Source organism: Barbus barbus (assembly GCF_936440315.1).
Source record: "Barbus barbus genome assembly, chromosome: 16".
Taxonomy (NCBI): domain Eukaryota; kingdom Metazoa; phylum Chordata; class Actinopteri; order Cypriniformes; family Cyprinidae; genus Barbus; species Barbus barbus.
In genome coordinates, this window is record NC_136744.1 from 19,538,611 (window position 1) to 19,566,354 (window position 27,744).

At 37.5% G+C, this 27,744-nt stretch overlaps 2 protein-coding genes across 6 annotated transcripts in view; one reads left to right on the top strand and one right to left on the bottom strand.

The window, feature by feature from the left end:
• The window catches only part of LOC306882843 (WD repeat- and FYVE domain-containing protein 4-like), a 46,806-nt gene extending 26,996 nt beyond the window's left edge, over positions 1–19,810 (bottom strand). For all 4 annotated transcript variants that reach the window (XR_013785300.1, XM_079437790.1, XM_079437789.1 and 1 more), the window contains exons 1-30: positions 19,701–19,810; positions 18,728–18,973; positions 17,393–17,504; positions 16,931–17,037; positions 16,429–16,581; positions 15,988–16,177; positions 13,591–13,780; positions 12,349–12,509; positions 11,019–11,480; positions 10,834–10,935; positions 10,268–10,458; positions 8,284–8,873; positions 7,955–8,045; positions 7,153–7,367; positions 6,958–7,040; positions 6,602–6,821; positions 5,664–5,740; positions 5,208–5,426; positions 4,926–5,104; positions 4,377–4,608; positions 4,141–4,292; positions 3,944–4,055; positions 3,638–3,828; positions 3,404–3,556; positions 1,432–1,505; positions 1,111–1,272; positions 883–974; positions 668–758; positions 362–564; positions 80–246 (exon numbers count right to left, since the gene is read on the bottom strand). Coding sequence is in view for 3 of the 4 variants with exons in the window: in XM_079437790.1 (XP_079293916.1) it covers positions 80–246; positions 362–564; positions 668–758; positions 883–974; positions 1,111–1,272; positions 1,432–1,505; positions 3,404–3,556; positions 3,638–3,828; positions 3,944–4,055; positions 4,141–4,292; positions 4,377–4,608; positions 4,926–5,104; positions 5,208–5,426; positions 5,664–5,740; positions 6,602–6,821; positions 6,958–7,040; positions 7,153–7,367; positions 7,955–8,045; positions 8,284–8,873; positions 10,268–10,458; positions 10,834–10,935; positions 11,019–11,480; positions 12,349–12,509; positions 13,591–13,780; positions 15,988–16,177; positions 16,429–16,581; positions 16,931–17,037; positions 17,393–17,504; positions 18,728–18,973; positions 19,701–19,721 (5,238 nt within the window). In the remaining variant the exon portion in view is untranslated. The remainder of the gene's footprint in view (positions 1–79; positions 247–361; positions 565–667; positions 759–882; positions 975–1,110; positions 1,273–1,431; positions 1,506–3,403; positions 3,557–3,637; positions 3,829–3,943; positions 4,056–4,140; positions 4,293–4,376; positions 4,609–4,925; positions 5,105–5,207; positions 5,427–5,663; positions 5,741–6,601; positions 6,822–6,957; positions 7,041–7,152; positions 7,368–7,954; positions 8,046–8,283; positions 8,874–10,267; positions 10,459–10,833; positions 10,936–11,018; positions 11,481–12,348; positions 12,510–13,590; positions 13,781–15,987; positions 16,178–16,428; positions 16,582–16,930; positions 17,038–17,392; positions 17,505–18,727; positions 18,974–19,700) is intronic.
• A 1,954-nt stretch (positions 19,811–21,764) lies between these two features.
• Positions 21,765–27,492, top strand: LOC306882703 (uncharacterized protein). 2 transcript variants are annotated; one of them, XM_079437537.1, is made up of 11 exons: positions 21,765–21,852; positions 21,925–22,061; positions 23,117–23,252; positions 23,383–23,493; positions 23,609–23,741; positions 24,286–24,464; positions 24,808–24,881; positions 24,962–25,124; positions 25,221–25,303; positions 25,392–25,582; positions 26,356–27,492. In XM_079437537.1, exons 2-11 carry the CDS (start codon positions 21,956–21,958, stop codon positions 26,812–26,814), a joined length of 1,635 nt encoding a protein of 544 aa, XP_079293663.1. In that variant the 5' UTR covers positions 21,765–21,852; positions 21,925–21,955; the 3' UTR covers positions 26,815–27,492. The 2 variants fall into 2 exon arrangements, with proteins under 2 accessions (XP_079293663.1, XP_079293662.1); XM_079437536.1 differs by having other exon boundaries at positions 21,765–22,061; positions 26,356–27,486.
• The last annotated feature ends 252 nt before the right edge of the window (positions 27,493–27,744 follow it).

Genomic DNA, 27,744 nt, shown 5'->3' on the forward strand with positions numbered 1-27,744 from the left:
CTCATAATTCACCACAACCAAGAAATATACATGCAGATACAGTATGATATATCAGACAATTAGGCAATGTGACCTCTACCTGCCCAGCAGTAACCTGGAAATCAGATTTTCTTATAAGCAGTGCAGCGATAGCTCCATAAACTTGGGGCAGGTGGATGTGGTTGACAAGAAGCTTCTGCAGAACATCAAACCCCGGACAGATAGAGCTCAAACATTCAAACGACCGTGAGCGAGACTTCAAATTATCTAAAATAAATAAAAAAATAATTTTGTTACATTATTGTAAATTGTTGCAGAGCTGTCTATACCAATCACAAGCAATCACAATGACTGTACTTTTTGCAATTTCATCTGGAATTACCTGTGATATTGGTGGGCATATCCATGGTCTCTACTAATGTTCCTAGTGACACACCCTCTTTGAACTTGCCCAGGATGTTTGGATATGATAGGAAGTGAGTAAGCAGTGTGAGCACCAGAAGCACTGTACTGGTGTGGATGTGGCCCTGTAAGAACAGGAGGAACCAATCGGATCCCAATGCGAAGAATACCTCTTCCTTGTTACTGTCATTTAAGAAACACAGGATTAAATTATTTGTCAGTGGGTTCATAGAAACAAGGATAAAGAGTGCAAGACTGTGTTGTTACATTGCCAAACTTGACTCACATGCTTGAAGTGTTTAAGATGATTAGAGAAGACAGCATAGAGAGCAACTGGTTCCTGATCCAAACTGATCTCCCAGGAGTCTGACTCCAGCCTACAGCCACAAAGAGTTTAAACAGCATGTAAGGAATGCGCTTCCCTCAAAAGTTTCAAGATTTTGGAACAGAGCACAAATCTAAAATCATAAACAAGTGAATGTTTATTGCAAACATTTGTACCTTGTGATTGATCAACAAAATCCAAATCAGAGAAAGTGCTTTGCTCGTTCAAAGTCGGAGGCAAAAGACTATGAACTAAGAAGAGTCCAAGCCTGATTGAACAAACAGGAATGTCAAGAAATCACACTGAGTGAATTATCATTATTAATTCAGTGCCCAAAATTGTGTGATAATCAATAACGCAACAATTTTTTTCAATTCAAAAGAGCCTATAAAAGTGTAACATGCCTCTTGATGTCTGTGGTGTTGAAATGTTCCTCGAGGAGGGATTTGATGATGGTGCAGATGACTGACACCTTCTTGCGGGTCACACTGGTATCATGCAGCAGGATCAGGAGTTTGCTAATTATGTTGAGTCTATGCATGACTTCAGCATTCTGTTGACTCCCACTGGAAACAAACTGACAGTCAGAAATATATCCACAGCAAACAGCACTGGCATGGTTGCATGATTGAAAAACAGGAAGTGAGCCATATGTTTCACATCACTACATGCAGCACACTAAACACAAAATCACAACAACGTGATATCAGTAGCCTACAGCGTACCTTGATGACTTCAGGATATCAACAAAATGATTTAAAACACAAACGTCAAGATTTTCTGGAGCATTCTGCCACACCTATAGGAAAAAGAAACAACAGCGTCACATCTCAAACATGACTTTTGCAACTGCTGTGTGCTTTAAAAATGTACAATATGTACACTACCAGTCAAAATTTTATGGTCAGGAAGATTTGTTTTTTTAAAGAATTTAATTGCATTTAGCAAGAACACGTGTAATTGACCAAAAACAAGAGTGACGATAAAGACATTTATAATGTTACAAAATATTTATATTTCAAATAAATGCTGTTCTTTTGAACTTTCTGTTAATTAAAGAATTCTGAACTTCTTAAAGAAGTTTTTGACTTCAAAAACAAAAAAATTTACAGACCCCAATTTAAACAGTGTACCTTGCTAAAAACGTTTCTATATTAAGAAACTGTTCATTTATTTGCACATCATTAATCAAGCACATACACTAGCTTCCTTGTTTTGCATGCAGAAAGTACTGTTAGCACTGTTTTTATACAGGCTAGCTAACATATTCAATAGCTGAAAGGAAAACTAGAAACAGAACATAAAATAAACCTGTCCGTGGCGTGCAGTCATCCTGCAGCTCTTAAAAGTCAATTTCTATGTGCCATCTTATTAGATCTGCAGTGGCTTTCAACCTTCACAACACCAATCCAAGTATTTGAAGAATGTTGACACTAAATATAGACTTAGCCATGACCAGATTTGCTATGAAGTGGGAGCAAAGTTAGCCTCCCAGGTTAGTCTACAAACCGTTAATATTCTATTAAAGGAATCATATGATGCAATTTCTTGTTTTCCTTTTCTTTAGTGTGTTATGTAACTGTGCATGTATAAGATCTGCAGAGTTACAAAACTCAAAGTCTCCCACAAAAGGATTTAATCTAAAAGAGAAGGCTGATCCAGACCGGGCTAAAACGCCTCATTAAAACACACCCCCACATGTCTAAATCATGATGTGGAAATATTTGCGCAATGCCACCCAAATGTTCACGCAAAGAAAGAAGGCGTGGTTTCAGTAACCGCAGTAGTGTTGATGCAGCCATGTCAGGGAGACGCTGTGTGTTTCTATGCAAAAGCACTTTATTTGGCTTTCCGAAAGTAGATGCAATTAGAAATCATTGATTAAGATTTGTTTACAACAGAACAGCACATCCCAAATGTTCGAATTTGTGCAACACATTGTATGGACATCAGTTTGTGAACCTAGTAGAGTACAAGGCTGGCTATGCACAAAGGCTATTTCTAAAAAAAAAAAAAAAAAAAGGTAAATTCCGACTTTGCTATGACATTCTGGCACTTCTGAATCAGCGACTGTAAGTATGTTTTGTTATTAGTTCAACTATTTGCTATTGACTGTTCAAATGCGGAGTTTTGCGCATAACGCGTCGTGTGTGTGTGAGGGTCACATCACAGCAGAGTGTACAGCCCGTCAGAAATCGTCTTAACCATGGCTTGTGTACTGCAAATACATACGAGCATCATCACGGTGTCTGTCACGTGACTCTGTTCCCCTTTCTGTAAAACTAACTGATGGTATAACTAACTTGAAAGCTAAAGCTTGCAATTATGGTAAGGGGCGTTACATTTCCAACGCGTGCTTGTGGTGTTCGTCCAATCACAATGCACTGTGTCAGCTGGCCAATCAGAGAGACTGTGCTTGTCGGAAAGAGGGGCTTTGTTGAAAATGACGCGCTTGAGAGAGGCGGTGCATAGAGGAACTACAATAATGTACAGTATTTGAAAAATAATGTGTGTTTTTTTACATTAAAGCATGTCAATATATTATGTGACACCAAATACACTAAATAATGATCTTTAAAATAGCATCATATGACCCCTTTAATATTCAGTTAAAGCCATTCAGAATGCTATTTCACTCACCAGAGCATAACAATATTGTAGCTATGAAGAAATATACCATACCAATCTAAAACTTACCTCAAAGTCACAGAAGATGTCCTGGAAGGCAGTGATGTTTGGAATGTGAACAGCAACAAAGCCCAGCTCCATTGTGCCCACTATGGCCATAATGAGCTGGAAAATCCTGCTGCTGATCAGCTGAGACTTCATCTTTAGCAGGAAGGACAAGAGCTGAAAACACAAAACAAATCAAATCTGCAACTTGGATTTATTATCCTTCAAGTCTTAACTTACTTTATTTGACAGCACTACCTTATAGCCATTGGTTCGTTTCATCTCCTGCTCCATCACAGGATTTGTCTCTAAAACAGAGAGCAGAACTTTGACAGCAGCATACATGGAGCTGTCATCTGAGGCCATTGCCACCAAACTTAGAATGGCAGCAGGTCCACCAATGAACTGGAAGCTACTTGCAGCACTGTATGACCTGAATGTCCTTACACCTGGAAATCAAGGTGTAAAATCAGCCTTTAAATTAAAAGTTCACTACGAAAACAAAAATGCTGCAATTTTGTCATACAGTAAGTACTTTAGAGAAGTAGCTAGTAGACTTTTTACCAAAACAACCAACCAGGGCTGCCCCAATTGTCCGAGCAGTTCCACTAAGGTGCTGACTGATATTATGAGCCAGGAAGACAGGAGTACAATTATCACGCGATGTAATCCCCATCTGTGATAAAAATAATAGAAGAGTAACACAAGATTTAACAATCAAAATAATTCAATCCACAAATAAAAAAGGAAAATGAAAGCACCTCCTTGGCTATAAGGCGACAGTCCACCTCGTTGTACTGGTCTCTAATATCTACTACTGAAGTGATGGTAGACACTGTCATGTTTATGGCAAAGGAAATCCTCTCTGGGGAGACCATCCTGATTTGGGACACTGCAACATCTGTCTGGCCTCCTAATTAACACATGTACTTGTGTGAATACAGATTTCGATAAAATACAGAACTGTTTTTAGACAGAGAAAAGCAAACTTTCTCACCTTGGGCACTGAGAGCAAGGCAGTTGCCAATATATTTGTTGCCTTGCCCATAAATATTCTCCACCTGATCAGAACTCAAGACTTCTTCGAACAAGTATGTAGGACCGACCCGCCAGACCAGAGCCGCATGCTGTTTCCATAGTGATGGAGTGCCAATAATCCCACACACATCAATGACCGCAGAGGGATCCATTGATATGGACTGACCGGGAAATGGCTGAATGTATTTGATCTGCAAAAAGAGCAACAGAGACAGATTTAGTCAATTAATGCTGACATTTATTCATTTCAGCAGAAGATTTTATCCAAAGCAACTTAAACTGCATTCAAGGTACACATTGTTCAGGTTCTTCACTGCCTGGGAACTGAACCCATGACCTTGGTGTTAATATATAAAATATATTAATAATATACAAAAAATATGCAGCCTTGTTTAGCACGAGGGACTTCTTTGCTAAACATTGAAAAAAACTTTCTGACCCCAAACTGTTTACAGTAGTTTACAGTATGTCATTCAAAACTCTCCTTAATATAAATTCCTGCTCAAACCTTTGCTGTTCCAATTGCTGTTGCATTCAGATAAACAGTGGCTAAACAGCTCTTCTTGATTCCTTTGGCCATAACCAGACAAAGATGATGCCATTGCTCTGGTATCAGCTGTTTGGAACATTTGAACCGCACTGAGGATGGTAGCGCACTGGGAGTCTGCTCGTCTGGCTCCATCATGTCTGTAGAATACAATAAATATTGTAAATAACACATGCCTAAACTAGTACAAAAGTGTAAATAAAAAGAGAAAGTTTTGTTTTCTTCTGAAGAGAAAGTTTTCACCTAAGAACTGATAAGGTTCCTCCTCAGTAGAGATCACCAAGCAGCCGTCGGTGGCAGAGATACTGACAGACAGGCAACTGAACTGCTGCTCAGCACGAGACATGTGGCGCACTACCGTGAGCAGACGCACAGGGTGGGATTCGCAGGCTGAGCTGAACCTACAGACCATAAACCAGCAGGAGAAAGACAGGCCAGCTGAAGGAGGGAAGCCTCTGCAGTCTGCAGAGATAAACAAGAGGATATATAAGAACAGGATCTGTATATTATAAATGAGTAAATGGGACTTTTCTGATGCAGATAAATCAATTTGGAGCCAACCTTTTATTAGTTTATTAGTATATTAGATTTTCATACCAAAATAATTTGTTGTAATTATAAGTCTAATGTTTTAGATGGGGCTTATATTTGAATCTCGGATTATTTTATGCAACAATGTAATTCTACAGATTTTCTTACCAGTGCCCAAGCCTCCTGTAGAGATAAAATCTGCATTGACACCTTTTACTGTGGCAAGGGATGGCAGAAACAGACATCTGTGGAGACAAAATGGTTATATGACATTTAGAATTATAAGGTTTAATTAATATATCAGTAACTCTACTTCCAGTCTCATCTTACATTTAGCAATGATATGGTAAATTTAACATCTGGTCCAAAACTTGTGCCATTCAACTTTTCTTTTTTTCCTGTTTAATTCACCACTATGTTCAATAATTGTATTTGTATATAAAAGTCCCTAAAACATTGGTTCTCAACTTTTTGATTCAAAGGCCCCCATTGCCCAACATAATATTCAAAGAAAATTTCTATTAACAGAAACTTAGTGTCAATGAAAAATGAAAATTCTTTCATCATTTACTCACCCTCAAGTAGTTCCAAACCTGTATGAATGTCTTTGTTCTGCCAAATACAAAGGAAGATATTTTGAAGAAAGTTTGTAACCAGGCTGTTTTGGGGCACCACTGACTTCCATAGTAGGAAGAAAAAAAAAATACTATGGAAGTCAGCGGTGCCCCAGAACTGCTGTTTCCCACATTCTTCAAAATATCTTCCTTTGTGTTCAGCAGAACAAAGACATTCATACAGGTTTGGAACTACTTGAGGGTGAGTAAATGATGACAGAATTTTCATTTTTGGGTGATCTATTCCTTTAACTTATATATAATTGATGTATTGGAATATTAAATATCATTAAAATAATATGAATATCAATTGTTATTCATTTAAATAATCTGAAGGCATCATGTGTTTTCACTGTATTGTCAAGTTTGCAGGCCCCGGTGGCCCTTTGGCCCTTTGACCCTTTTACCCTGGTTGACAACCACTGTTTTAAAGGACACAAATCTGTATTGCTGTAAACCGATTAATTTCTGAGGATATCTGCAAACACATACCCATAGCCACTGTCTGTCATGTCAAACTCTACAAATGAAGGGGAAATGGAGACTTTGTGTGGCTGAAAGCTCCGTGGCGATGTGATGGAGACAAGACTTATGATTCTATGAAGAGGAACTACCGTCCCACTGTCTGAAGATGTTTTCAGTAGACTGAAACTTCTTTTCATTGCCTTTTTAAAGGATTTCCTGTTATCTTCTTCAGAGTCTTTTGTCTGGTCTGCAATAGATAACAGAAAATTATGACAATCTAAAGTCTCTTCAATCAAAAGATGTAACAATATGATAATTTGTTTTTTTAATGAAACAGGAAGTAATCCAAAAAGGAAGTCTGTGAGGACTCGGAGGAACTGTACTTGTGTTGTTGGCCTCTTCACAAGAGACAGAAAACCGATTTTCTCCACTGCACATCAAAGGATCCCCAAGACACAGGAAGCGCCTAAGATAAAGCACACTAATGTAATGACAACCACAATATGTAAACCTACATTCATCGTGTCATGTATTCAACATTTGTCACGAGGAATGCGTGAGCATCTGCTTATGCTGACCTGAGGCACTTGTGATCTATGGACTGAGATGCAAGTTTCTCAAGGATCCGTACTATGGGCAGATGTAGCGAATGGGAATTGTCGATGAGGATATGTTTGCAGTGAGTCAGCAATGTGGACAGCAGACCAAACTCACACATGATCTGCCTGTTTCTTTCTGACTTCACCAGAGTCTGCACATGATGAGCCACAGCCAGCTGTAGCTCTTCAGACAACTAAAGGAAAGAATGTTTGCAATTATTGTAGTATATGCTCAGAAACAAACATATATCTAACAAACATAAGTTTTGGTTCAGTAAATATTTTTTAGAAGAAAATAATACCTTTAATCAGCAAGGATGCATTAAAGTGATCAAAAGTTACAGTAAAGACAATAATGGTACAAGGATTTCTATGAATAAAACCCCATTCTTTTGAACTTCCTATTTATTAAAGATAGAATCCTGAGAACTGTTTTTAACACTGATAATAATAAGAAATGTTTCTTAAGCACAAAATTAGCATATCAGAATGATTTCTGAAGGATCAAAATTAGAATAAAATAGAAAAATTAAAATAGAAAACGGCTCTTTTAAATTGATATATGTAATTGGAATAATAAAAACTTTTTAAAATCTTACTGAGGCCAAACTTTTGTACGTTAGTGCACATTTTGCTGGACTGACATTATGAACTGCATTATGAAGTGGACATGTCTATGCTGTTTATTTGTTCATTTAATCCAAGGCCATTATTGCCTCTTAGTCATTACACCAAATACAAATTATGTACAAGATATGAACATGATTGTGGTTTTACTTACACAAGGGTCACTGGAACAGTAAATACTAGGCAGAAGAATCATGATCAGCTTAACAGCTCCAGGATGAAGAATGGTGAGGTCATAGTAAGCCCTGAATAAACAATGACATGTTTAACAATCATAGACAGAAAAAGCGAAGCAGAAACTGTCCCAGTATTGATTTACTGACTTTTCAGGTCTAGACATCTATATCAAATAACTATCATGCTGTGCAGTTTTTTTGGAATTATTTATATGTAATTGTCCAAACAAAACTAAAAACAAAACGAAACAAAAACAGACAGCAATCTAACATCTATAAATATATACATTTGATTAAGAGTACCTACCTCCCAGAATCTGATGACACAAACGAGACACTTGCGGCCCTAATGTGATTTAACGCCTCATCCTCATTGGATGGCTCCAGTGTCCTCTGACTTTCACCAGCCTCATTATTATCCTGCAATCCTGTGCATGGATCTGCAGCCAAGCTCACACCGGTAGCAAATTGCTCCAGGAATCCCAGAAGTTTAACACAGTCTCCTAAAGGTGGTGGCAACTGAGGTTCTGGCCTCTCCGCCACCTCCACAAACTGTTGGAAAGTCCTGAAGTCTGAGCTTTCTTTGTCTGTTTCCATAGGGACACCTCTCTGGAAACAGCCCAGCTGCAGCATGGCATCACCCAGCTTCTCGCAGACTCCTGTCGTGTGGAAAAAGTGGGCGTTGACGGGGTGCACGTGCACAGCAAGTGCGAGGGTGTGTAGGGTGAGGTGCAGCAGCTCAACAAGGCTCTGGCGGCTCAATGAGGCCCACGGTCCCATTGGTGCCTCCAGCAGAGATCCTTCCATGTCCACGACAATGGAGAGCAGGCCAGTAAAGCCTCCAGAAGTGCGGAAGGCATTCCAGCTGTTTGGGTTTTCCAGAACTTTCATGATAGACTGTCCAAAGGCAAGGTACAAGGGATTATTACAAGTACACTACTGGGGTTGGTAAGGTTTTTTTTTTAAGTCTCTTATGATCACTAAGGCTGTATTTATTTGATCAAAAACATGGTAATTGTGAAATATTATTACAATTTAAACAAACTTTTCTATTTTAAATGTAATTTATTTCTGTGAAGGCTTAATTTTCAGCAGGCATTACTACAGTTTTCAGTGTCCCATGATCCTTCAGAAATCATTCTAATATGCTGATTTACTGCTTAGGTAACATTTCTTTATATTATCAATGTTGAAAATATAATACTCTTGTTGAAACCATGATACTATTTTAGGATACTTTGATGAATGTAAAGTTCAAAAGAACAGCGTTTATTTAAAATAAAATCGTTTGCAACATCATAAATGTCTTTAATGTTACTTTGATCAATTTAATACTTGCGGAATAAAAGTATTAAATTAAATTTAAAAAACATGTCTTATAGACCTCAAACGTCTCGACAGCAGTGTACTTCAGATGTTTTTCAATCAACAATATTACTGGAATTAGTTACTAGGTTTTACTATGCCTATACCCAGGATGTTTTCAGAATATCTGTTCGGATATAATGCATCACTACGAAAAGGGAAACAGGAGGGGTCTCCTATATCGAAGAGCCTAGCACAAAATGAATTAACCCTTATTAAATCTACCATGCTAATACATCAAAGAGCTAATGCGTCACAAAATGAAGCCCAAACCTAATTAGGACCAATAGAAGTAATCAGAATGGCTTTGACACATTTCACAGAATGGTCAGGGTGAATCCAATTGTCAGCAGCCTTAACCCAGTTACACTTTAATGGTCTGCAGGTTAGTATTCCTGCTCTTGAATCTAAAAAATGGACATGTACAGTAACTGAATAACATAGTTATGCATAACTGGATTTCTCTCACATTCTCTGATCTGATATTTCTCATAATTTTGTGTGTGTCGCACCACAAGGCTGCAAGCTTAATCAAATGAAGCTTGAGTTAACAGCTAACAGTATATTAGCAAATCAATCTGAATTTGGCTATAATGGAATCAGGCTCCCAAAAGCTGATATAATAAATTCACCGGCTCATTATGCTTTAACCATGTTATAATATGTTAGAATTAGGAATGGAAGCTGAATTTACAGACAGGTACATGATAGCTGAGCTCAGTTTAGTTTTAGTGGGAGTCCTCTCAGCTATAATCCAATCATGCTTTGGAATAAACTGTGATTTGTATTGCAATGTATTTACATGCGTAAGAAATCAGGAAAAACCAGGAAGTCATAAATACATATGGAAAACCACCCTTTCAGCAGGCATATGTGACTAAGCATGTGGATTAGCCAAAATTAAAAAGCAGCAAAGGAATAAATACCTGTAAGAGATCCTGTTTGAGTCTGATCTCGCTCTCAATGGAGGAGCAGAGGGCTCCGATGGCAGTGCTCATGTATTCCTCGGGATTGACCTCCGACAGCTGCTCCAGGATGCACAGAGCAGGACTGCGGAACTGCTCAACATCCAGAAAGATCTTCACATAGGGAATCATCCCTAAGTCCCTGATGAACACTATTAAATCAAAGAGAATGATCAGATACAGTATAATGACTTTGAATGTACTGTGGTTTCTCCTTACCTCAATTTGTACATATTTGCCATATATGTTTTACATTTATTATAAAGTTATTTATTTATTCTAAAAATGATCTCCCTATTTTAATTTTTATAGTTTTTAACTTTATTTTAGTTTATTTTAATTATGTCCTGAACACAAAAAAAATGTCACTCTACATTTCACAAAGAAATGGCAAGTAACACATTAAATTAAATATACAAAAAAAAGAAAATTGTAAAAGATACTCCAATACACTTTTCTTTATTTATAACTTTGATTTTTTTTTACAGTGCAAAATACTTGTTATAAAGAAAATTACTTCAACTAACCAGTGTTTCTGACTGACTGAAAGGCCAGGGCTGCAACCACATTTAAAATGTTGGTGGTTAACTTCCTCTTATAGTTGTCAGCAGTCTCCTCATCTTCATTCACTGTCAATAAATAAGATCTCAGATCAGGATCAGGCATCTGTATTTCAAATTTTCTTGTTTACAGAGAAAACCAAAAGACTTACCAGCAACACCAGCCTTTCTGATTATCTTTGCCCTTCGTTTAAGCTCATACAACAGTTGTTCCATCAGTCCTCCTTCACTAAGGACTTCAGACAGCAATCCGCTGTGCATGATGAGCCTGTAGAAGCAGTCCAGAGCTGCGACGTTGAAGGCCTCCGAACAACCCTGCTTCAACACAGCTTGGACCTTTCTGATTGTCTCGTGTGGGATGTAGGAGAGCTGGAGGATGATGGTCTCAAGCAGTTCGAAGAAAATGAGGTGAACAGGTGGTGATTTCTGCCACACACAATCAGCCAGCTGAGCCAGAGACTGCAGAGACCACTCCAGCAGGAAGAAGTTAGCCTTTTCCCAAGACCATATCATCTGGATTGTGCGTAGGATTTGGCCGCAGATCACTGTGTTGCCTGACCGCAAGAAGGAGGACTGGATGATTTTGAAGGCTGTAAGGTTCTTCACTGGCGAACCTGAAGATATAAAGGAAGTCAGGCATGTAGAAAGTAAGGGAAAAATAAGCAACTAGTTAAGCATTTATTTACAGATGTTCTAGTCAAAAAAACTGAATGTACAGTGAAGAAAGTGAATAAAATTTAAAACAATAAAATGAAATAAAATAAAATAATATAAATAGCAGCTCCACAAATGATCTTGATAAATACTGATTTGAGATGTAATTAACATGACTGGCCCAAAAGAACTTTGCAGCATGTTTGAGTAGTATAACCTTATATTCATTGACTTTGTGTATACTATACAGTAAATATATAATTTGTAGTTTATATGTATAACAATTTGTAATGCCATTCCTAAAAGTATATAGTGAGACAGCAGCATTATTGGTGCATTATTTATACATCAATGAGTAACTGCATCAAGTGTCACACTTATGTATCACACTTATTCTTGCTGTGTGTGAAATGGCATGCATTAAAGAAGTTAAAACACATTTAGAATATATCAACATTAAAATGCATGAACATGTGAAAAAGACTGATTGGCTCTTTGGAAAAAGGTGAGCTGATGTTTATGGCAAATAAATATAGCTGCAGAGGGTAATAAGATTGAATTTCACCCATAATTAAAATCACATCAAAGCCAAATGAAATAAAGGTTAAAAAAGGGGCTGTTTTTCTCTCTCAGGAGTGAGGTGCTCTGGTGGTGATGAATGGAGAATTACTGTATGGATGAGGAGAATGGATGCAGGGTGGCTTAACTGGGTTAGTGAGGAGAGCTACACTTCATCATCCTGGACATAATTGCCTTTTCTGTGGCGTTACCATGAGGTGATGAAGCAGAGATGCAGAGTGGCACTCACTGTCTGTCATGGCGGCTTACCGTTAGTCAGGGTGGGGTCGAACCTAAAGCCTGGTGGTTGGGGCTTGTTCACACATATGGCGACCTTCAGCTCAGCCTTGCCAAAAAGCGTGAATGACGCGATGAGGCCTAGAAGGTCTTGAACGGCTAGGAAGTGCTCTTCTGTCACTTCCTCCTCGCAGCTGCAGAAGGTCAAAAATATGTCAATATGTCCTTCCCAAGTAAACACAGTATGAATGAACACTACTGTTTAAATGTTTAGGGTCGGTACAATTGTTTTGAAAAAAACAAAAGAGAACACTTTTACTTAACAAGGACCTATTAAACTGATCAAAAGTGACAGTAAATATATTTAAAATGTTATAAAAAAAATTACATTTCAAATAAATGTTGTTCTCTTGAACTTTATATAAAAATCCTAAAAAAAATGCATCATGTTTCTACAAAATTATTAAACAGCACATTGACAATAATTAGAAATGCACCAAATCAGCATATTAGAATGATTTCTGAAGGATCGTGTGACACTGAAGACTAGAGTAATGGCTGCTGAAAAATCAGCTTTGCCATCACGGAATTATTTTTTTTTTAAATATATTAAAATAGAAAATTTGTTTTAAATGGAAACAATATTTCACAATTTATTTACTGTATTTTTGATCAAATAAATGCAGCCTTGGTGAGCATAAGAGATTTCTTTTCAAAACGTCTTACCGTCCTCAACTTTGAATAACAGTGGCCTCATTCACTAAGCAATCTTGCTTACAGTATGTGACGCAGAAGAATTTTTAATATGATATTTTCTGGTAGATATAAGTATGAACAAAATAATGTTTTCACACAGGTTTTACGAACAAATAAGAGCGTACGCACACTTAGTGAATGAGACCCATTGTTCAGTGAGGGCAGTCTTGTCCTGCAGTGACCCTTGCTGCGAGGAAACGCAGAGAGCTGGCATGATCAGTAATGTGATTGAGCTCAATTTACTGCTGATCTCATTACGAGCTCTTTAATTATTGAATTCTGCAGCATTCAAAAAGAAACTTGCAGGAGGAAGGAGCTGAGACTGAGAGGAAGAAAGATAGTTACAGAAAGGAAAGTACCTAAGAATGAAGTAAGCAAATGCTTTTTCTGAAGGTGGTGGTCCACCTACTTGTTAATGCATCAACGACATTTAGTCTTCAGTTGTGTGCCTTTCACATCTGCAATATTTAGTGAGAGTCCCCTATCATATTTAACACCCCCCCCAAATCATGAATTTACCGTAACAAGATGGCCTGAAAGATGTCATAGCCATCATTGTTCTCAAATTCTTCAAAAAGAGCAGGGTTGACGGCATAAGAGTCCTTCACAAAGCTGAAAACACTCACTGCCACCTCAGACAGAACATGACCAGGGATGTTCTCGCTGATCTTATGCATGTTCTGGATGCAGATCTTCATGCAGTTACTAGCTAAAGAAAACAAAACACCAAAATAAGTGTAAATAGTAATACACTTGTAGTAGTAAGTACCTGAAGTATATACTAACATTTCAAATAAACATCACCAACAATAGAGGAACTAAGTCTCCCTAAATTAGTCTGCACTCTGCAGATTTGTTCTTCCTGTCTCTGGCTTCAAGACAAGATGTCCCCAGTCAAACTTTCTGACTTGATTTTCTAACTGAAGCCCTGCCTAGACCTAATGAAGATTTTCAGTAAATAAAACAAATGTTATGTAATCAGGATTGGAACAACTAGGTAATTCAAATAAGCATCATGTGAAAGTAAACCAGAATCATTGTCATCTGACGATGTGCTTACAGTGCCTATATCTATATTTATCCAAAATATAATAATTTTGTTGTTGAAAAATTAGATATTACTTATGATACACTTATTACACCAATGTACACTGAACAAAATTATAAACGCAACACTTTTGTTTTTGCCCCCATTTTTCATGAGCTGAACTCAAAGATCTAAGACTTTTTCCATGTACACAAAAGGCCTATTTCTCTCAAATATTGTTCACAAATCTGTCTAAATCTGTGTTAGTGAGTGCTTCTCCTTTGCCGAGATAATCCATCCACCTCACAGGTGTTGCATATCAAGATGCTGATTAGACAGCATGATTATTGCACAGGTGTGCCTTAGGCTGGCTACAATAAAAGGCCACTCTAAAATGTGCTTTTTTTACTGTATTGGGGGGGGGGGGGGGCTCCAGGGGTATCTGAAAACCAGTCAGTATCTGGTGTGACCACCATTTGCCTCACGCAATGCAACACATCTGATCAGGTTGTTGATTGTGGCCTGTGGAATGTTGGTCCACTCCTCTTCAATGGCTGTGCGAAGTTGCTGGATATTGGCAGGAACTGGAACACGCTATCGCCGATCCAGAGCATCCCAAACATGCTCAGTGGGTGGCATGTCCGGTGAGTATGCTGGCAATGCAAGAACTGGGATGTTTTCAGCTTCCAGGAATTGTGTACAGATCCTTGCAACATGGGGCCGTACATTATCATGCTGCAACATGAGGTGATGGTTGTGGATGAATGGCGCAACAATGGGCCTCAGGATCTCGTCACAGTATCTCTGTGCATTCAAAATGCCATCAATAAAATGCACCTGTGTTTGTTGTCCATAACATACGCCTGCCCATACCATAACCCCACCGCCACCATGGGCCACTCGATCCACAACATTGACATCAGCAAACCACTCACCCACATGACGCCATACACGCTGTCTGCCATCTGCCCTGTACAGTGAAAACCGGGATTCATCCGTGAAGAGAACACCTCTCCAAAGTGCCAGACGCCATCGAATGTGAGCATTTGCCCACACAAGTCGGTTACGACGACGAACTGCAGTCAGGTCGAGACCCCGATGAGGACGACGAGCATGCAGATGAGCTGCCCTGAGACGGTTTCTGACAGTTTGTGCAGAAATTCTTTGGTTATGTAAACCGACTGTTGCAGCAGCTGTCCGGGTGGCTGGTCTCAGACGATGTTGAAGGAGAAGATGCTGGATGTGGAGGTCCTGGGCTGGTGTGGTTACACGTGGTCTGCGGTTGTGAGGCCGGTTGGATATACTGCCAAATTCTCTGACACACCTTTGGAGACGGCTTATGGTAGAGAAATAAACATTCAATTCACGGGCAACAGCTCTGGTGGACATTCCTGCAGTCAGCATGCCAATTGCACGCTCCCTCAAAACTTGCAACATCTGTGGCATTGTGCTGTGTGATAAAACTGCACTTTTTAGAGTGGCCTTTTATTGTGGCCAGCCTAAGGCACACCTGTGTAATAATCATGCTGTCTAATCAGCATCTTGATATGCCACACATGTGCGGTGGATGGATTAGCTCGGCAAAGGAGAAATGCTCACTAACACAGATTTAGACAGATTTGTGAACAATATTTGAGAGAAATAGGCCTTTTGTGTACATAGAAAAGATCTTTGAAGTCTTAGATCTTTGAGTTCAGCTCATGAAAAATGGGGGCAAAAACAATAGTGTTGTGTTTATAATTTTGTTCAGTGTATTTGTTCAATAAACTAATTGTGAATCATTTTAAACCATTCATTATGAAAAAAAATAAGATCTGATAAGAACGCTATCATAAGATACATTTATTTGGACAAAGAATGGGCTGGAGCTTGTGTGTGTAGTTGTTGACCTTGCAGTGCAGGTACAGTGTTGTGAGCTTGTGCAGCAGACACTGCTCTGAGCACACGAGACGCCTGCTGTCTCCATGAGGGGCTGCACTGATCCCACAGTAGGGTGAGAGAAATGATCACGCTTGAAAGTTCCTGGGTCTCCAGCAGAACCTCCACGAAACGCACATGTCTGCACAGCTGCAAGATCACCTGAGCAGAGATGAAGTTTTAAAGAGACATATTTCTCTTAGTTTGACACCAATGCATTAAATGTTTTAGATATGCATGCAAACGTTGTATAAATGGTCATCCACTGTAAGAACTAAATCATTTTTTTGCAAGTTTGCTTCTGAAACTGGAAGTGCTAATGGGGAAACATTATCCCATTTTGATGCACAAGCTGAGCATTTGTGGTGTAACTGATTCATAATATAAAACAAAACATGTCAAAATGTAAAAACCTGAGTAAGAGTATCCTGAAAAAAGCATTTGACTTCATCTTCGACATCATTGCGAGAGACAAAGCTCTCTTTTCGGGGAGGCAAGGCTACAAACAGGTACAGACACTTCACAAACGATGCCGGAAGACCTGTCTTGATCATAACGTCAACCTCCTGTTAAAGAACACAAGAACTTCTGGTCAAAACATGACTAGATGGGATTTTTCTCTGTCAAACAGAGGAATGCATTCAATGACAGGTCTACTGTAGGCATCTGAACACTGAATTTTGTAATAAAACCATAGCAAGAAAATTACATTTTCTAGGAGAAAATAATTATTACTTGTTACATTTTATACTGAATGGAATCATTTTTATTCAGCAATCATGAGTAAATAATCATGAGCAACAGAAAGGCTCTTTAACTAAATTTGAAAAAATGTGTAGTTATTACTAAAACAATAGCAATGTAATTATGGAGCTGACTGCATAAATATAATATAGGTTTAATAGTAAAACTTACAGAGTCTCTGTTAGACAAAAGAGAGATTGATTTGAGCAGAAGCCATCCTTGGTTGCTTCTGACCTCTGACCTCTGAAACAACTGCTCCAATTCATATCGGGCTTCCTCTATTTTAAACAAAGCCATAAAAGCAACAGACAGAATGATTAAAACCATTTGATCTTAGATCAGCACACAATAGATAAGTAAGGTTTTCGGTTCCTTCAACACCAACATCCATTTTGAATAATAATTTAATCTAAACACCATAATAAGAAATGAAAACAAATGCATCACACAGGCAATAGCAAGGTTGGTCAACATTATCATGGAACTTATTTTGCCACATGTTTGCGAAATAAAGAAGTGAGAAACTTCCCTTCAAACACCAACAGAACCTCTCAGTTAGATTTTTGTGTGGCCTTTAGTGGCCTCACCAATGTCACTGCCAACTACACCTTTGTGAATGTTATTTTTGGGTACCTGCAGGCTTTTCTGCCACTCTCTGCTGTATGTGACAGACAAGAACTTCTCCAACCTGCAGCGCCAAGCCCTGGAGGTCCAGATCATCAAGGACACTGCTGCTCTCTGAAACCTTATAAAGAGTAAGTGGAATAATTATTTCTGTTATTTAAACATGAGCACAATAAATAAGGTTTGATATGTCTATGACATGTTTCTCACAAAGGCAATCATGATAATAGGGAACGGATAGTATAATCAGCACTTATCACAAGGAAGAAACAAAAACAGCTAACCAGAAGTGAACTTCCAACAATAAATATTTTCATAGCAACACAAGTTTCATTTCCCTAATTAATTATAATTTAAATCCCTACGAAGCTGTGTAAATATGTCAACATTCCCAACTTCAATTCCTACTTCTGTGTGACTTTCCAAGTGGATATGGTGTCTTCCTTACTCTATGGTTGGTTAAATCCCAGTAAGAATCCAGGAGTTGTAAGTCAACGAGTCACACGTGTGTAAACCCCCACATGCACACACACTAAGCCTGTGAGCGTGATTGCATTTCAGTAGTGAGTGTTCATGAGTGTTTGTCAATACAGCAGCAAACTAGACCAACTTATACGTAGTGACAAATCACTGCTGGAATTTAAACAGGAAATGCAAGATTTTAGTTTAATCTGTGTCAGTATGATGCAGTCTGCTTCTGGGGCAAAAATTTTATCCAAAAACTCATGGGCAGCTAATATATTCTAAAATGAAAGTTCTTAAAGAGATTAGATCTCAAGACTTTATATGACCAAAATACATTATAAATCAAGTGTTTAAATATACACTACCATTCAATGCTTCAGGGTGGCAAAAGTAAAGTCTTGAAAAATTATATTTCAATTAAATGCTGTTCTTTCTGTTCATCAAAGAATGCTGTATAATTTTCAATACTGAAAAAATGTCTCACAGTTTCCACAAAAATATTAAATATTACGATTATTTTAAACTTTGATAATAAGAAATGTTTCTTGAGCAACAAATCGGCATATTAGAATGATTCAGTTTTGCCACCACAGGAATAAATTATTACGTTCAAATTTATTACTATTGAAATTACTATTTTAATGTGTTATATATGATCGAATAAAAAAGCATTGGGATTTTAAAAAATATTTTAAAAAAATCTTACCAGCCCCAAACATTTGACCAGTAGTGTGTGTGTGTGTGTGTGTTTGTAAAATATATGTATATATATTTGTATATAAACTAAATATATTGTATGTAATTAATCATATTTGAAAGATACTGTTTGATCAACTGAATAATCAGTTTTCCTCCACTCTTCTAACTGATTTTCTGTACCTGGATGAACAGAAGCAGAAGTTGGTTGAGCTCTAGATCTCTTTGTTCTGGTGACCGTTGGCTTATAGTACTCAGCTGAGTTAGCTGATCTTTCAGAAGCACCACTGGATCCTCATGTGCTTTCAGGTCCCCATTAATCTCACTTTGGATTTGGGTAGTTTTCACTTCTATGCTCTCTGAACTCTCCCCTGACACACTAAGTTCCCCATTCTCCTTATTGATTCTGTCCATTTCTCCAGCTGGCTCCTTAAAAAATAAACAAAAAAATTATAACGGGATAATTTTAGGTGAAACACCTGAGACATTGTTCTGATTAAACACTCTAGCAAAAAAACATTTAAAAAAAAAGTTGCAACAAAGGAATGTACAGTATAAACATTGAAACTGAAGCGTCTGCTAATAAACTTTCACTAAAAAGCAAATCTGCAACTCCTTTCTTTCTGTTACCAAAAGACAGCAGTAAGTTGGAGGGTTTTCCTGCAATTTACAGTCAGCTGTTCATATGTTAATGGCATCTTGTGATGTCAAGACATGAGCTTGTTTCCTGAAGAAATTACATGTTTGCACTGCACATTCCCACCAGTTTATTCACTCAATGCCTAAATACAGTACATGAATGTCATCTCATTATTTTATTAAAAGCTTTGACCGCGGTAAATACTCTTAATCAGTATTTACAGTAGTTGGCTTGTCTATTGCTGAAATGTTTAAACCTGATACAAACAAATTAGTTTGAGGGCAAACAAATATCGCTTCCTTGTTTATTTTTATCGTTATCGCGTTGTCCTCCTGGAAGTTGAATCTCCAAGCAACAGAAATGCTTATAATGCACTCAAATGAGAAATACAAATGAATTATGACAGCACGCAACCTCACAACAACAGCTGTCAAAATGAGTCTGTTGAGTCCTTTCAAAACTAATATGAACCCCTGGCAAAACTCCAGTTTAGTCAGTCTGTAACCCCACACATACCTGTTGTTTGGTGGGTGGCATCTCAAGTCTTTGCTAAGGCTTGTGTACGTAGACGTATGGCTGGACAGAAGGTTTTCCCCTGGCTTCCCATGTCACAGCACTCAGTGAGTGGCCATATGCCTCCTAATCTGCTTGACTGAACTTTGCACACAGTATGAAACTATGACATCAGCTGCCCGTGGTCATGTGTCTTACTTCCTAGTGAAAAAAAAGAGAAGGAGGACTTTCTTGCTCTTGTGTGTTTTCATCGCTTCAATAGACAAAGTAGGATCAAATGAAGAGGACTTAATTGCGTCTGATTTTAGTTATATTATTTCAAAAAGGAGATTAAAAATAGACCAATCAAAAATGAGTTTGAGGGAACGTAAATGGTGTCTATGCCTTGCGGTAAGAAGTTGAGTAACAGTGACATCATGTGGTAATTTAAGATATAAATATACTAGACAACATGGAAACTGTTAAAAATAGAAAGAACCTTTCTAAAATAAGAACAATGAAAATCATCTCATGACTAAACAAAGTAATAGATTAAACACTCACAACTGATATTTATCTGATAGACTCGTATGTTTAGATCATTTTCAAATTTAACAAACTGAAAAATGTGCTTGGTTTTTTGATGTTGCGTTTATCTGTCGATGCAAAGTCATCAATTAATTCACAAAAGGTCAAACTGTCACGAGCGCCTTAATCCTTATTTTATAATAAGATCGAGTTCTTGGCTAGCTTATATAAATAAATGAACCCACATACACACTTATTGTCTTGCAGGACAGACAGTCGGACAAAAATAGATATTTTGTGTCCCATTTTGAGCGCACGTGACTTTCTTAAATTATTAAATTGTTGTCAGTACAAACATTCCGTTTATATACTCAAACTTCACTTTGTGCATAATGGAACTCAATTGCCTACTATTTAAAAAAGTATGTTTTTACTTCACATTTTAATTTGTGCTTTTGGAATTGACTGTGAGACGCTAAAACACTTGTTGACAACATAAAAATGAGTAGACAGAATGTGTTATAATAATCACTGATATATATAGAAATTACTATTCTCTATTAGCGGGGCCTATTTATTATTTCTTTGCTCCTTTCTTATTCCTTAAAGAATATTTAAGTTTCCGTGGCGATATTTAGGTATACAATTTCATCAAGGCATCTGTAGCAGACTCGGTGACCTTGGCTGTATCCGAAATCGCCCCCTATACACTCAAATAGTGCACTATTTGAGGGGACGGCCATTTTAAGTGGTGTTCGAAACCTTAGTGGATGTTCTCGAGTGCACTCATTCAATCCCACAATGCACCGCAAAAACGAGCGTACAACCGATGTACACTCAACGGCTAGAGAATCCCCAGAATGCACTGCGAGAGTCACGGGCCGAGTCAATTCCCGCATCTCGCCAGAAGATGGCGCCCGCAGCTGAATCATATCCATTCATTGATTTTAGAAGCGCTGGTCCACGGCGTAATACAGTGGAATACAACAAAGGTAAAAAATTAATTGTAAATTGACTATTAGGGTTTATACATAATTTCTGTGACAGAGTTCAAGTTAAATCCTTCAATCTTACTATTGGAGCTGCCCGTTTCAAATGATTATTTAACAGGAAGCAAACTATGCAAAAGCGGCAGTTCTTCCGGTGCATTCAGTGTCCGAATTCACTCACTCGTTTTCATTCACTCCTTCAAGTGAACTATATGAGTGGACTAATGTAGGGAATAGTGAATGAGGGTATAGGGGGCGATTTCGGATACAGCCCTTGTCGGTGACCTGTGACGTTTCTCCGCGCTGGTGTAGCTGAACCAATCACGGTCGTTTGCGGTTGCATCATAAGGAAAAAAATTAAAACATCTCTCTCTCAAGATTGCTGAGGTAAGATTTTATATGTATACCATATACCAGTCTTTGCATTTAAATCTTTTGCGTATTTCAAACGATTATCTTTTATAAGATTGACTGAGATTTTGGCCCGCCGAGCGCCTGCTAGAGGAAATGTTATCTATTCCACTCCCTTCTGTTCATTGGTTGAACATAAACCCCATCCACCAGAGGGCGCAGCTTCCCTTCAATCAGAACAGTATATTTACATATTATCAAATTCGCTCACTTATATCAACTGCCTGCTAATCGGAGGACATTATGGTGTACGTTGACTTTTCTGCTGCTCCAGTCTAACAGAATAATTAAGATATGCTTTTATAATGAATTTCTTACAGTTCGTCAAGAGTTTAAATACATGGTGGCAGAATGCTGCAGGCTTCAGGAAGTTGTATATTTGAGTCGATTCAACGGGGGGAGATCGATCGAGTTTCCCATTTATTACAGCAGGATCGAGGTGTTCTGAAACAAAAAGGTGAGTCTTTTGTTTTAAAGGGGACTGTAATTGATCCACGGTGGCAGATGATGACAGAGATTGTACTAATCCTTCGTCAATATTTCACTTTAACCTTCCTGATCCTATTCAGGTCAATGGAGCCTCGAGTAAGCGGGGTTTTTCCATTCTTTCACCCACCTATCGTTTGCTTTATTATATATTTATGGCCACTCGATTAAAGAAAACACCTAACTTAGATGTGCGATAAGTTTTAATGCATGTGTCGTTTCAATAGCCATGTTTCTTCCGATACCTGTTACACTTTGTAAGATGTTCTACCCTTCGACAAATGCACCTTCATAACCATGTAGTACCCCCCCCCCCCCCCCCCCCCCCCCAAACAAATACTAGTTATTGTTACTACAATGAAATTGTCAACACAGAACAAATACTCTGAAAGCTGTAGTAACTGGTATGTTGACTAAATTATGATTAATAATCATAAAATGTAATTGTTGATTATTAGGGAATGAACCTTCTGAGCTCTATAAAAATACATTTTAGTTGTGATTTAAGTATTTCTGATTAACTAGATTTAGTTAAAATGTATGAATTATAATTTATTTACACAATTGGACAACAGGATGAAAATAAAGAGCTTGGCTAATTGTTCAGCAAGAAAATTTGAGTTATTACATGAGTATGTACCTTTTTGACGTCTTTGAAATGTTTATAATATGTTTATTATAACATAATATTGATTTCTATATTGTGACTGGCTAGAATGTTATAAAAGTAAAACAAAAACCAAATAATACCACAAAACATGGTGTCACTTCCTGGATGATTTGTCATTAAGGAACTGGTTTTGTTTACTAAATGGGTATTACAAAAGATAATTAAAAAAAAGAAGAAAAGGGAAAAAAAATTATTAATTAATATGCAAAGAAATTGAATTGACTATAAACTCTTATAGCTGGTGTGTTATATCCATGTTAATTGTCGACTCATGTTTTTGGATAGTCAAAAACCCAGTAGCATGATATTTGTGTTTCAAGGTTAGTGGTTGTTGTAAACCTTTCTGATTTTCGCAGGTTGGGGAGGTTTCACAGCCCTTCACTTTGCTGCTCTCCATGGAAACCGGCCAATGGCTGAGCTTCTGCTGAACAGCGGTGCTGATCCAAACATTCCCTGTGATGCAGGACAAACCCCTTTTCACTTTGCTTGCAGGTATAAGAAACCTCATCCATTTTATGTTTGTGAATTTAATTAAAACATCCATCATAAGCTTTGCTTCTCCTGAAAGATCATTACACCAGTGTCCACGAAGAAGGCTTACTGTACTGTGTTATTCTAACAGAAATGGCAATATTTATATCATGCACAAAATGATGCAGCACGGTGCAGATTTACACACAGTAGATGAGCATGGGAAAACGTCTCTTCATCATGCAGTCGGTGGTGGAAGCGTGTAAGTAACTGGGCCTGTTACACTAGAATGAAAAGAATTGTAGTTTTGTTTTGGTGTGTACTGCATACTCAAATATAGAGTTGTATGTTCTCCTCTCTTTCTTCTTTTTTCTCAGTATTGCCACGCAGTACTTGTGGGAGACTGGTATGTTTCGTTTCACAGATGCTGATAACTATAAGGTCACTCCACTGCATTTGGCAGCTTCCACAGGCAATTCTGATGTAGTCCGCTATCTCCTTAGAGCAAATGTAAGCACCTTTACTTTACAGCATTGCTTGTAGTTCTCTTACAAGGTACAACTGGAGAAAATGGACACCAAAACACTGATAGTAGAATGCAGAATGCCTGGAAATTTAATGCATTTCTTTCTTCTTCTTTTTACTTTCAGAACCAGCTTTTACACTTCTACTATTCCTAGAGAGATAATCAAAACAATGCCATTAATTAGTTAAATCTCTTCCTAAGGTTTAAATTTTCCTTAAAGGAATAGTTCACCCAAAAATGAGAATTTGCTGACAATTTACCCACACTCTAAGTGTTGCATCCCTCAGACAGACATTAAAGAGACTTGGAATAATAAGCTTTCCTGCATCATCGTCTTAAATTAAAATATGGTTTAAAGTTAATATTTTATAATAAATAAATAACAGTTTACTTCTTTGTTTATTTATATGTATTTAATAAAATCATAGTTTTCAAATTTAAATTGTAGTTCAAATCTAAATTAAGTTCTTGCATGCCTTTTGCTGCATTTCTGATTTTCAGCCACTTTTGCTTTAACTCTTTAACCAGAGATGCACGCCAGAAGCAGTTGACCACCAGGGGGCGACAGCACTTCATGTGGCTGCAGAGAAAGGCATGATTGAGGTGTGCTGGCTACTGTTGAAGAGTGCCGGACTCCACATTTTACACATGAAAAACCACACTGGCCTCACACCTCTAGACCTCTGTAATCAAGGGAATACATTTAGGTCTGTTGAGAACCAATGAAAATGTAAAGACTCTATTTTTATTAATCGATTTATTTATATTACCCGGATTTGTCACAGACTAAGATATTTGTATATTTTTTTGGAAATTCATTGAATTAAAAAAATGACATGGTCAAACCAGAAAATGCAAAGAATACTTTACTTAATCTGCACTGCAATTAATGTTTAGTTTTAAGTAGGGCACATTTAAAAAAACAACAACTGACAATTCATGCAGTATTGTATTTTCTATGTGTAATTATTGTAACTTTGACATCAATAGAAGTTTAAATTGTTAACAGAATAAGATTATATCTACTTTTTTCCTCTAATATTTATGTAGACATCAGCAGCTCTCCAGGGTTATGACGCATTTCAGTCAACGACCAAAAGATCTGATTCCTAAGGACTCGTATGGTATCACTGTTTCTTTTCCTTTGGGTTTGTTGTATAATGCAATTGATCAGCTGTAATTCATGAAATGCTCTGTTCTGCAGTGATGTACTTCTGGATGCTGCTGTTACCGTCTCTCAGCGGGGCTGCTGTTCTCATTATTGCTGCGGCTCTTGGTGAATATGGGGCTCTCTTTTCTGCAGTGCTTTTCCCCTGTATGGCAAAAGTTATTCTTTCTCAATATCACAGACTGAGCAGCTTTCAAAGGTTAGAGGGTTGTGCTTATAGAGGGCTTATCACTGCTAATATAAAGAATGATGATTGCATAATGACCTTTTTTCATCTTTTTAATTTGGACTTTAGGATACCAAACCCTGTTTACCTGGGAACACTGACTGCGGGCCTAATTCATTCCATAGTTTGCTTTCTCTATAAAATTGTACCTAATATCCTTTACAGATAGCTTATGTCATCAACCTGTTTCAAAAGTTGAAATCTTTTGGATGTTTTGTCAATTATTCCTTGACCGCTCACGTTTTTGGCCAGCTTATACCCTCTTAAATTTTTCACTTGTCCATTTTTGTGTGCTCGCTGGACTTTTTTGGAAAGTTTTAAACCAGAATCCAGGACAACTCAAAGAAGCTGACACCGATTCCCAGTTTTCCAGCATAGGAGACTTAATAGAAGCTGGAAAGAGCCCGGACAGATTCTGTATTTACTGTGAGGTGAGCACTTATTTGACCAGCACTGTGTCTGAATCTCTTTTCTGATTTTTTCAATTTACTTGATCAAAACAGTTTTCTTTGGAGGGTTGGAACTATTTTTGAATGGTTAAATCGAATTTAATTATTTTATGGTCAATATTATTATTGTTGTTTGTTGTTGTTAAAATAATAATTAAATCAATATTTTCATTCATATAAATAATGTTTTATAATAATAAATAAAAAACCCAAAAATATATATTTTAACTAATAATAATCAGAACTGGAATTTAATCTGTTTGCTGACATATTTTGAGATGAAGTTAAAGCTGCAGTAACTTTTGGCGCTCTAGCGGTTAATAAACAGAACTGCGTGCTTCCTGCGGAAGAACATTGTAGCCGGAACTACTTTTCTCTGTTTATGTCTATGACGAATAACGCAGATACTGGGCTACTCCGCAGCGGTACCTACCCGAACCAGTCTAAAATAGTCCGAATATAAACACTTATTAAAGGTGTACAGTAGTGATTCAGGACAAGCCAAAAACACAGTTTGGAAAATGGATTCATGGTGTACTCGCTTATATACATTTTTTACACAAAAAAGTTACAGACTGCAGCTTTAATTTATTCACAGCATTAAATATGTTTTCTTTAAAGGGTTGTATAGTTGAACCAACCATTTTGAATGGTTAAATACCCATGTACAAAAATTCTATATATAGTTTTAAATGTATTATTATTGTTATTATCAAAATTTAAATGTCAAAACTGCACAAGCTATTTTCTTTTAGCTGATCCAAATGGACAACTGTAAACACTGCCGTTTGTGTGACATGTGCATCCAAGACTATGACCACCACTGCCTCTTTCTCAATCAATGTGTGGGACGGGACAACCACCGCGTCTTCATCCTCTTCATCATGTCTATGGTAATGGCTCAGCTCATCTTCATCCTCTGTGCGGTGTACTACCTCTACCTGAAACTCTCAGGCTTGCAGCTGTCTGACTGGGGCTTAGTGGCAGGAAGAGAGGCCTGGGTCCTCCTGCTAACTCTGCTCAACTTCCTCTCTCTGACCTGGGTGGGATGGTTGCTAGTTGAGCAGCTTCATGCCATTTCCATGGGAACCACCACCTACTTTAGGTGGTACAACCAAAAAGAGCCTTCTAAAAGACAGCGGTTGGGCACAATCCTCTCTTTTCTGCTTGAAGGGAAAAGAAGACAGGAGCGCAGTCAGTCTTTTAACATATAGAGATTTTGAAATAACAAAGCAACCTCACAGTTTAGATTCTTATTTTTGTTTATTAAGGCTTGGCTATGTAACTTTTGTCCAGATGTTGCTCTGCATTACAGTCTGAAGGAGCCGACACTAGTTGCTGAAAGTCAAAGCCAGTTTGCAGATTTTGGACAATCAAGGTTACATATTTCCCAAAAAGTCGCATAGTGCTTGATGGGCACAGATTCAGATTTTCTAGTTTAAGCCTATCCATTCAAAGGATATCAAACATGATTGATATTATGAGCTGATTTTAGACCAAATGTTGTTTTCATTTCTCATGCATCTCCTTGCAATGAAGTGCATTTTTCTGTTACAGTTTATGTTCGAAACGACGTGATAGTCGATGCAATCCTTATTTGTTTAGTGTATAATGCCCAGTTTTTATGTAAGCATTTACAATGTCAGCAAGTGTATAATACATTTTGTGTTAAAAACTCTTGTTGTTAAGATTGTTAAATTGTGACTCCCATAGTTTGTAAAAGCAAAAAAAAAAACTTTATATTACCTAAATTATAAATCTTTGTAATAGTGCTTTACATGAACAGAGGTCACTGCTGCCTTGTCTTGCCATAACTGTATCTGTATTGTACATTTTTAATTTATGTATTTTTATAGGAAACATTTTAAATAAATGTCTTTCAGTGTAAATGTATACATTTTGATCTCTCATTGAATATTTTGAAGTAAAAAATAAATCTGTATTTGAATGCGGCCAAATGAATATGCAAAGTGATGTTTTTACAAAAAACAACACACTTAAAATGGATGCTCAGTCATTTATTAGCATATTCTACTGGGATAAAGTATTTGATTTTTATTATTCTACAAAATAAAGATTAGAAAATTTGTTTTGTAACATCAATTTGAATGGGCTTAACTATATATACAGACATCAGCGGGTTA